This window comes from Perissodus microlepis, chromosome 23, assembly GCF_051167445.1.
Source record: "Perissodus microlepis isolate ML-2025 ecotype Zambia chromosome 23, ASM5116744v1, whole genome shotgun sequence".
Taxonomy (NCBI): domain Eukaryota; kingdom Metazoa; phylum Chordata; class Actinopteri; order Cichliformes; family Cichlidae; genus Perissodus; species Perissodus microlepis.
In genome coordinates, this window is record NC_140482.1 from 22,003,994 (window position 1) to 22,015,488 (window position 11,495).

General features: G+C 43.4%; 1 protein-coding gene across 3 annotated transcripts in view; it reads right to left on the minus strand.

The window, feature by feature from the left end:
• Positions 1-9,024, minus strand: part of LOC146361395 (receptor tyrosine-protein kinase erbB-4-like) — a 363,843-nt gene extending 354,819 nt beyond the window's left edge. For all 3 annotated transcript variants that reach the window (XM_084922478.1, XM_084922479.1, XM_084922477.1), the window contains exon 1: positions 8,603-9,024. In XM_084922478.1, the coding sequence (XP_084778604.1) occupies positions 8,603-8,669 (67 nt within the window). In that variant the 5' untranslated portion in view covers positions 8,670-9,024. The remainder of the gene's footprint in view (positions 1-8,602) is intronic.
• Positions 9,025-11,495: the final 2,471 nt, after the last annotated feature.

The window sequence follows — 11,495 nt, forward strand, 5'->3', positions numbered from 1 at the left end:
GGCACTTGATCCTGCTTCACCAAAGAAGTGCTGCCAATCAAAGGAAGCTGAACACTGTCCCACTTCCTGTGTTGGCCCCATGCCTGAGCACAGCGCTGCAAATATAAATTCAACACTTGTATACACAAGCCCAAATACACAAATAGATGCATATGCACACATACGTATTTGTGCAGCTCACGCACTGATTCCATATAAGCTTTAACTCAGAACCACAGGCCTTCCCAAAACCTAAACCTCATGACAGAAAACACTCTAATATTATCCATAAAGCTTCTGGACTTTGTGCTAATCACCATTGTGAATGTAATGCTTGTGCTATAGCGGCAAAGAGATCATTTTTACCTGCAGGTACCATGTTTCAGGAACAACTCTGCTTATGTGGTTCACTATTATATTTTTTGGGTTCCCTGTCAGTTCAATATGATCTTAGCAATGCCTTTCCCATTCAAGGAAAAATAAAACAAGACTTACTGCTAACTTAAACATCAAGATGAGATGGAAAATGTTCTATTGACCAGATGTCAATAGCTGTGGTTGCAACATGTGACTTAACTTATTTGCTTAAGTTACTATTTTGGACAAATGACATGTAGCGACTAGTCTCGCGAATATCTGGCAACCACCGTTCATGAAGGAAAAATTAGTGCTTCCTGACCACCGTGGTTCCTGGAGGCTGATGGCAGTTGTATAGAAAATGAATGTTAAACTTCTAGTCACATAGGTCTACAGATCAGGAAAACATATACTCCTCAACCGACTGGCAAAAACCTGGTTGCTTTGGTCACTAGTTGACTGCCATAGTTGCCTATTTTTCATGTCTATCTGCAAATGTGCACTAACTACTAGCTGAGCAGCAGTAGAACTTGAAAAGTATGATGTAAACTGGAAATTAAAAAGGCTTGCCTTCAAAGTAAAAATTGAAAAAAAAACAAAAAACAAAAAAAACCTACCAAGAATGGTAGTCTGCTAGCAAGTTTTCATCCAGAAAGTACTACTAACTAATTTGGGGAAGGACATTGTTTTCCAAAGGAACCAGTGGCTGGATCATATCCATTATGGTGGAAAACTCTTGGGCAATGTGCACATGATGTCACATGAGAAACCTCAATAGAAGTCTAGGCGAAAATAATTTTCTATCTTGACCACCCTAAAGACTTTGCTGCTGAGTTTATGGTCATAGTTACTGGTTTTGGTCACACTGATTTTAAAAAAAAAAGCCACTGAGCCTGCAGCTTCAATCAGACCTATCCCCACTCGTCACAGCTGTTTGTTTTTTTCAACCAAGCTAGCGATGCTGGAGTTGAGGCTTCAAAACTGGACCAGTCGGCGACATCACAGTAACTAGGTTCATCTTGTATACTGTGTATGTAAGTGAGGCAATCACCATAGAATACTCGCATGTTAAAAGGCCCTAATGAAACAAGACAAAACAAAATTTTTCATAGCCTAAAACAAAACAAATGGTCTCTACAGCTAATTTCCTCCTTCATAAGCTAGTCAAGCTCAGTGTTTTAACAAATTAAATTAAATATTATAAGTGCCTAAAATGATCATTATTAGATGTGTAGCTACTTTAGCTAGTAGGTCGATGTTGACAAAGGAACAGTGTTGCCAACTTAGCGAGTTTGTTACTATATTTAGCGAGTTTTCAGACCCCCTTAGCTACTTTTTTTTCTAAAAAGCGACTAGCAACAACTCTAGCGACTTTTTCTGGTGTTATTGGAGACTCATTTATGACGACCTATTGACGTGAAAGCGCGTATCGCTTTTACTCTCAACAAGCAGCGGGTGCTGCCATGGGCACCTCACTTGTGCCAAAGCGCTCACGGGCGGAGGATAGTCCTCCCCCAGCTTCTATCAGGGCAGGAGATGTTCGCATCTATGCATCCAAACTGCAAATGAATTGCGCATGAGCGAAGCCACTGCTCCCACACCTACTGTAACGCAGTCAGTTCTTCTTTTACTATTATGTTGTTTTGTGGATCACAAGGTTTAAAACTACTTATAAACACACACACACACACACACAAAGTAACTCCACCAGAGCGCCTATTTCGGGTCACTTTTGCCGGTCCAAGCCCAAAAAAAGGAATAGGGTTAGAACTGTGACATTAAAAAAAAAAGTTTGGTTTGGTTACTTCTGGCTCCAGAAACTAAACCGGTGGGGCAGGTCACAATGGCTAGATCTGCAATTTCATCAGCTAGATGCTAAATAAGTCATTTTGCTTACTGGTTGTGTAAGCATAGTGGCTAACTGTGTTAGCAGCTAGCTGTATTAGCTAAACAGTCTTTAAAAAATCTTTAATATTAAGTTTTTAAAGCTAACCCTAACCGAGACTAAGATGAGCAATTACTGAAATACTTGACACAAAATTAAACCCATTTAAACCCTTGCAAGTCTCCGATTGCACACAGAGACGCATACACACATGTAAGTGACAGTTTGAGTGGTGTGTGAAGGAGCTGCCGACAGCATGTTGTCCATGAAACAAATTGGGTGTCGTAATTAAAGCTGGAAAAAAAATGAGCTGTTTTCCATTCTCCCTGTGTGCTCGATGACAGCCCTGCGCGCACACACACACACACACACACGACTAATGAAAAACAGAAGGAGGAGAGAGAGTGTGTGTGTGATTTTTGAGAAAGAAGCAGAGTAAGAAAGAGTGAGGAAAGGCGAGGAAATAAAAAAGAAGCTGTTAATAAAATGTGGAAAGAAAAGCAGAAGTGAAGGGAAGTGAAAGAGACACACAATGAGCGATGCTAATGAATGAGAGCAGGATGGAGACAAGGTGTGCGCGAGGGGAGAAGAGGAGACGAAGGGATTTGGAAACGGAGGAAAAGGAAAGGAGATGACAAATGTGCCGGACAGAAAGTGGAAGAGAGGTAATGAAATAAAGGACAAAGTAAAGGAGGTTGTGCGAGCCAATCCACACTGCTCGGCAAGATCAGTGTGTATTTGCGATGCTCGATAGTGTGTGTGTATTCGGGTTTTGTGTATGTGTGTGTGTAGGAAGCCCCTCAGACGCAGGATGGAGGCATTTGTCTCTGAGTGGAATTACAAGTGGCGGGTTGAACAAACCCTCCAGTGGTCTAGAAGAAACAGAAGAGGAAAGGAAAAAAAAAGATTCCTCTGTCTTTCCTGTCTTTTCTTTTCCTGGGCCGTGCTTCGCTCAGTGTGTGTGTATGTGTGTTTGCATATGAGAAAGGGAAAGAAAGAAATCAGAACCACCCAACTCTAAAACTACATTCAGTGAGAAAATACAGCTGCCTTCCGCTTTAAAACACACAGCTCACAATGTCGCAGAATCAAAATGCATGCAAAAACGTAAAGAGTGCGTGGATGCGCTGATGTTTACAGTAAATCCTTCTGTGTTTTCGGGCGAGACTTAAGTCTTCCCAAAAAGGCGCGGGGGACATCTGTGCCAGGCTTCGATTGGCCAATCTAACTCACACTAGGAGTTGGCACCGGATGGCTCGGCACAACCATAGCCAGCCCTGCTCATCATTAGGAAGCACAAGCACGGGGGGTGGTGATGGAGGGAGGGGGTTCAAAAGTCTGTCCTGCCAAACACACAAACACGGCGCCAGAGACGAAGAAGCTTCGGGATGATTACAGAGGCCAATAAAGCCGCTATTTTGCACCCGAGTCTTGGATGTTTTCCCTCCCATGCTGTGCAGTTGTGATTCCGCATGTAAATATTTGGGCGGGACGCAAACTCGAGAAACAGAGGCCCCTCTGTACAGCTGGCGGGCGAACAAAATGCCAAGCAAATGGGCTCGTGACGTCGCTGGATCGCTCTTGAATGCATGGGAAAGAAAAGTAGGAGTCAAAAAGAGATGACTTTTTTTTCCTTTGAAAAAGAGAGCAAGAGAGAGGACAGCGTCATCTTTGTTCGGCCCGTGCAGATAATAATCTGAGTGCTGATTCAGCCGGCGAGTACCATGAGAGGTAGCGCGCTGCTGTCTCAGGCCTTGGAAAAGCGTTCCATCACCCCCATGCATCACATAGTCATTTGTAAGGCTTCCCTTACGGCCCGCTGAGACTGTCCGGTTATGACAGAGGAAGCAAATAACAGCCCACACCTCAATGTCACCCTCGCTGAACTGCGATTATTATTATTCTGTGCAAACTGCCGTGCGTTATTCCGTCTCTTTCAGCAGAAGACACTGACAAATGCACAGAAACTGTACAGATCTCCATCAGCTCGCACCGGCATATATGACAAACATCCAGCTGAAGCCTGGCACGGGTCGAGCCTGGCAGATATCAAGTTATGATAGCGGTGTTGACTAATTTAGAGCAAGATTGAATTCCTTCACCCCCCTCATCTCTCATGCTGTCAAATAAAGGCCTCGCGGTCTAGACTGATCCTATCAAAAAAAAGCTTAATTAGCTTGTAATAAATTCTCATTTCCGTCAGTCTTCTACAAAGCCTCGGCCAGCTCCGTGTGTGCCAGCTGACAAACGCCCAGTAATTTGATACTGGCATTCAGCGGGTTCCCTTCCCGCTGCCCCTTTCTCCCCCTCCGCCATTTCACAGGAGATCTTTAAATGTCACCCAAACACACACACGTGTGAGTGCAGCATTTGTCAGGCACTCTCAAGAGCTGGAGGGATTAAAATGTTTGAGCCAGTTGTTTCAGGAAGCAGAGGTAAACAAAAAAAACCAAAAAGAAAGCGGTAGATGAGGATGGTGAGACTACCGGTGTGTGCTTCTTTTATTAAGGTAACACTGGTAGATATCTGTTGATAGCACGTGACCATTAAAAGAAGAAGCTGCTTGTGGCTAGGCAGAGATTTACATCAGATGCCCTTCCTGACTCAACCTCAAAGGGGATTTGTGTCTCTGTTTGGAATTGAACCAAGAAGTGAATATGTTAGCCACAACACTAAGGAGTCATCACTTGCTAATATATTTGATAACCATATTTTTTTCTTAAACGCGGCACGGAAAACTTGATTTCCACCCATTAAATACCTGTAGACGTCATCGATTACTGGAAGGTCCCAGGCGCTTACAGCCTGTTAAGTTCTGGGAATCATCTGAAACAAACCCTCACTATCCTGATCCTGATTACCCAGCATTTTGACCTACACGTTAACATCGCAACTGCCAGCTTTTCAATCATAGCAAAACTTTATTTCCTGTCAATTCCTGGCCTACAAATTCCTGCAAACAATCATTAACCTGCACCTCCGCAGCAATGTGCAGTCCCGTTTGCTGACTCAAACACCGCTTTTCATGCAACGAAATCAAAAGTTGCAAGCCAAAAATTCTCCCTGTCGAGCTCTGCCAAAACAACGTGTTCAAGAGAAAGCCGTCATCTGTGATGTGACATTTTCATGGCACATCTTCTCAAGACACTTAAGAGACTAACTCAGCCGCCCCCATCCTTCAAACAAGTGCAAATCTGACTGAACACACATGACTAACCCTCTTCACAACTACAAGGACAGAGTGTGACTGTTTATTCATGACCTCAGAAAGACAAGTTTGATACAACACCTGCACTGATACACTCTTTCACAATCATAGTCCCTGCACTTGGACCAGGTCAGATATCCCAAGTGTGGCACATTCTCTGGGTTTCCAAGTCCTTGAGTGGAAGTCGATTTATTGAAGTCGCACTCTGGTTTTTTGATGGAAGACTTGCTGAATTTGAAAATTCCCAGAATTCTCAAAGGTTTTTTTTCCCCTTCTTTTTTATTTCCAGGCGGAAATTAAGTAAATTAATGAATTAATTTATGTATTGTTTCACAGTGTAGTGGTTAGTACGTTTGCCTAACATGTGAAATGTCAGTTGGAGACACTGATTGCAAAATCACATATGCAGATCCAACCGCTCTGGTGACCCCTTTCAAATAAAGGAGCAGCTGAAGGAAGCTTTAATCAATTAGTTTAGTTAATTAGTTCACTATTTCACCAATATATAATTCATGAGGCTGAGCTGATTATTATATTCATGCTTCAGACTGGCTCTGTTAGTCAAACTGATGGCTGGATTAACCAATCGGTAGATGATCTGGTTTTTGCATATTATTCAAATTGCTTTCATACAACACGCCTCATTCACGTCATTCTTTTCTACGTGCAATAAATTTGATGAACGCATCAAGAGCAACTCCGGTTTGAGTATACTACCCACGGTAGCTTTTGCATGCACACTGGAGCAGCCGGAGACCGAGCCACCAACCTCACTCTCATGATCTGCTCAGTTCCAGCTTTAGCCTCCTTAACCCTTTTCAAGCTACCAGGACCAGGCTGTATATGTGTTTAAAACCCCAAACTGCATGATGTTCAAACAAGACGGTCAGTATAAGAAGCTCTGACTAAATTAGGTGCAGGTTCAACAGCATCAGTGTGTTTTTTGTGCTTTAATCACACACAGTCCTGGTTATGGGGACAAAAAGGTACAAATCCTCCTAAGCATCTCTATTAACAGGCTTGCTCCTTCTGACCTCACACCCGGGGAGCTGTAATTGGCTGATTTTGGGGGATGTTCTCTCAGGTGGAAATTTCATGCATTGTCACACATGCCAGTTTACTTCTTTAGTCTCAAATCACCAGGAACATTAGGGCTGAGAGAAGTCAGCCAAGGCTTTCTTTTTCTTTTCGCCTTCCATGAGTTTAAAATGACAAAGCTGATCGGGCCCGTTTCCACGTGGTCATCGCTGATCTCTGAATGACTTTTGTGGGTTTCACATTTGTCTAATTGAAAATGAAAAAGCTCTCTGGCTGTGTGAAAACATCCACGCTTGGCACAGATGAGGCGCCCACATAGTTCACAGCGTGTGCACCCCTGTAGACCGGCTGACTAGAAGGACCGCTTCAGACATTTGTCTCGCAGCAGGAGACAGATTCAATCACCATTTTATAAGTGAACATCTTTCGCCTTGACTTACTTCACCCTCGCACGGCTTCACGTGGGATTGATATATGATGTGTGCTGTCATTTTTTATACCTCCAATAAAGACGGAGAGAGCGAGAGAGATGGGGGTGGGGCGGTGGGGTAGTTATAGGAAAGAGTGGAAAGACAGCACACTCAGAACTGCTCAATGCACACAAACACAACATTTTCCCCAAGAGGCATAGCTCAGATTCCTAGGCTACAATTTGCATCACAAATATCCCGGAGTGGGAGTGCATGCACGGAGAATAAATAAACCAGCGAGGGTGCCACTTTACTTCCCCATTCATCCCGGGTGTCACCCATCCATCCGCGCATCCACCCTCTCCATCGCCTTGCATCCAAAGATCCACACGGGACTCAGGGAGAGAAAGAGAGAGGTGGTGTGTATGTGCAGAGGCCAAAGAAAAACAGAGCTGTCTTTAGAGGCGGGAAGGGGGGAAAGCATCCAGGAATTTAATTTGGAATCCTTGGAAGTTTGGGGCCAAATTCACCTCTGAACATGAATCTGACAACTTTCCTGTTGTGCCGCCTCATAAGTGCGTTTCTGTTTGTTTTTCCTTGGCTCAGCAGTCTGTGCCAAACACTTGATTGTGTCAACTAAGAGCCCAGATTATGGATCACTTACTGAACTCCAAATAACTGGACAGAATTCCAGAAGAGATATCTCACCAAACCAAATCAAATTAGAATTATCGATGAGTAAGCGTGGGAACAAAAACCCATTGGAGAAAAGAAAAAAGTTGAACTTAATGATTTACTTCAAATAAGAGCGCAATCAAATCATGCATCATAAACAAAACATCCCAGCGGGATTTAAAACCTCAGCAAACACCCTACAGGGGCGCCAAAGGAAGGATCTGTCAGAGCACATAAATAAAAACACCATTAACTTTACTAAAAATTGACTGTCGAGTGTCACTGACGCATCCGAAGCCAAAACAGGCACGCTGAAGAAGCATTAAAGTGATTTTCGTCAAGGGACCGACTCCACGGGGGTCGCGATGATGATGATGAAAGCGAGATGTTTTCCCACTGCCTGTATAGCCCTCAGAATATCTGCTACATCTAAATTATTCAAAGACAGTAAGGAATTAAAAAAAAACTGTGCCACTGGTGCAGCCCGAGTCTTATATATAAATATATTAGTCTTCGAGTCTTCTGGGGAATTAAACTGAAACGATGGCGCATTCATTCATACTTAGTGTAGGGATCTAAATAATCGAAATCAGCGCAGATTCGCAGTCTGTTTGATGACAGATGTTTTTTCTTTGTTGGGAGATTTCATTTGGTGTTATCGTTTTCGAACCAGCATATCTCGCGTAAAAAAAGAGAAAAAAAAGAAAACTGTGTTAAAACGACAGAAGAAGGACAGTTTGGGGAGCTTTATTTTATTTTACGCAGAGGCAGTTGAATGACAGTTTCCTGTAGGTGCGAGAGCGATAATTGAAATCAGCACCAGCGTGCCAGGATGTGAACTTGTGTTAAGTTTTGGACCAGAAAGAGTCAGAAACCCGGCGACCTTCAGTTATCATTTAGTGGAATTATTGCTAAAGTCTCTGCGGGGACAGAAAAGGATCGACTCTGTTGCTCTTTGGATGTCTCAACTCTCACTTCATCTGTGCTTTTCAAGTCAGACCCTGACCGAAAGACGGAGGCTCAGAGACGCGCATCCCCAAAAGCACTCACCTGATTGCGCCGCACAGGATCCGATCACCGCCAAAGTGACGAGGACGCAAGCTGGGAAGAACTTCATCTTGGGGGGCGGGAAGAAAAAAAGCCTGCTTCTCTTGTTAACTCCCGTAACTCACATGTCCAATTAAGATATCCTCGTTGATCACACGCGTAAAAAAATTAACCAAAAGAGAGAGCGAAAGAGAGAGATAGAGCGAGAGGAAGGAAAAAGAAAAAAAATAAAACCCCGTCGGAGTCTTCTTTTGCGCTTCTTGGACACCTGGCACCGTTTCCGTGCGCCGTGGAGAGCTTTTACGCACCGCGTCTCGTTCTGTTTGCGTGTCGGTTCCTACTCCAGTGTTTAGGTCGCTTTCCACCGCGGATACTCTGAGCCATTTACTCCTCACACTGCCATCGCGCCGGTGGCTGGGGGGAGGGAGGAGGAGGATGGGGGGGTGGGGGGGATGTGCGCGCGCGTGTGCGTATGCGTGTGCGTGTCGGGCGTCTGAACACGCCTCCTTTGGTATGACCGACACCTCCTTCGCCCTATTAAGTCCCATTCAAAAGATTTGGAGCGTTTAATACTTTTTTTTTTTTTGGAAATCCGCCCATACTACTTATCGCCTCTCCTGATTGGCTATTAAGCTCCAACGCTGCCGTCGATACACCTGTTAGGAGCAGGTTTTGTTTTGGTTTCTGTTTGGCTGCTGTGTCGGCCACTGTGCTCTTCGTTATTGCTGGGAAGACAAATTACTTAATATCTGATCCTGATCATGATGTAGGAAGTAGTTTGTTTAGGGGGGTATAATGTGACAGACAGACAGAAGACATCAGTGGAACACCCCACAGTGTAGTTTCAGCAACACCACGAAAGTTTCCTGCTTCGCCAGCAGGGTCAGCTTCTGCAAATACCCACCGCTACGAGGCACAGCCTATAAAGTTTGATTGTGCTGGTGTGAAGAAGCCGCAGTGAAGGCAAAAAGCTGGAGCAGTGTACCATTTTCAGGGCCACTCATTTTACAAGCCAGTCTGCCCACAGATATTCTGCACTCTGCTTTTTATTTGTGGACTGACGTGAAAGTATGAAACGAGCTGGCGAATGGACGAGGACAAAAAGATATTGATTTGCGATCCGTGTAAGGCGAAAACTCGACCGTAACTGGAACTATTGGAGAATTAGTGTGAGGACCATCCTTGATACAGCCTCACGGTGCCTGAAGGGATGGTTTATTTAGTGTCCTTTGCTGCTCTCTAGGGGAATTCACGGGGAACTGCTCGGTTCTGAGCCTTTTGATCATAAAGCTGCTGAGTAGTGCTGTGCAGTACTGCACATTTTGGCATCAATATGATACCAAGTATTGCCGAAATACTTTCTCCGAAAATAATAATATTTTAGTTAATGCAATTCACTGGGATTCATACTGAAGTTAGAGAATAAAAAGTATCAAACTTATCATTGTAGTATTGATCCGATGCCAATACGAGCCCTGATATTGATACTATTGATATAATTTCGATCCACAAACCTCTGCTGCTGAGGGACCTGAAGTGAAGGCCGTATCTCCTCAGTAGCATAAAGACGGACATCAGGACCTTCACAAAAATCATTAAATGGGTTACTTTGTTTGCTTTTCCATCACAGATGTGTGTGTAATCACTCTCTAAAGTTTTCTGCATTTGAAAAGTCACATAAATATTAAACTGTTTTCATACAAGCTGCAGATTATATTGGGATACACACAAAAAAAGGTACTTTAATGTATCTGTAGGGGGCACAACCAAAAGTGAATGGGAGAGTGAACTCCAAGGCACTGCCTTTGTGCATTTGATAGTGCACAACGGCAGCTATTTGTAGCTTTTTGCTTTGTGCATTCCAGAGATCAGTTCTGTACCTCTATAATTGTGCAGCTTTTAAAAAAATTAAACCTTTAAAAAAGGTCAAAATTGTGTATATGGGGTTGTCATGGTTCCCCAAGTAATTGTGTGTGACTTTTTCAGCTTACCTCCCTTTAGCTGAAGATGTGGCTGCCCAGGGCTCCTGGTGCACCCATTTATCATCGACACTTATCATCAATTCAATTCAATTTCATTTATATTATACCAAATTCCAAATTGCAAAGTAAATGCCCTACAACCCTTATAGAGAAAACCCCCCAACAATCATCTATGAGCAAACATTTGGCAAAAGTAGGAAAGAAAAACTCCCAAAACTCAGACCTGCAGGGGGTGAGGGCAATGAGACAGGGCAAAAATACACAGTATACAGTTTATAACCCGCCACTCGCCATTCATCAGGCTGTTGAGCTACCCAGTGTGGTAGCATCACTCAGTCTTCTTTGGTATTTAATGATTTGTTGTTTACATGCCAACCTTACCTGTAGAATCCTTCCTGGTCCATCAGCCTGGCTAGCTTCTGGTCATACCTACAAGCGCCACTCTCACCGCACTCAAGAATACTTACCTGACCCTGTGGAAAGCAGTGAATATTCACCTGCGTTGGAGATTCTGAAAATCAGAATCAACTTACCTGAATGTGAAACTGACAGAATTGGAGAAAAAAAATAGTACAAAGAAACTTTGGCAACTGGACCAAATCCTTTCTTGAGTGTAACTTGAGTTTGATTCTCAGTTATATTGTGAATACTTACCAGTTGTTGTTCATTAAAATTATTACATTTCTTCAATCTGTGTCCTGCAATTAAGTCTTATGCGCAAATCACAGCAGGGTACAGATTCATTTAATAAAAATATTTTAATATGCAGTTGTACACATGGACAATAGGTTGGAACATCTGAACCTAAAGATGCAACTTCACCAGGTAACCTGACACGTAGTCTTTAGACTGTTTGAGGAAATCTGAGAACCCAGAGAAAATCCACCAAGCGTGAAGTGAACAAAAGATGCCAC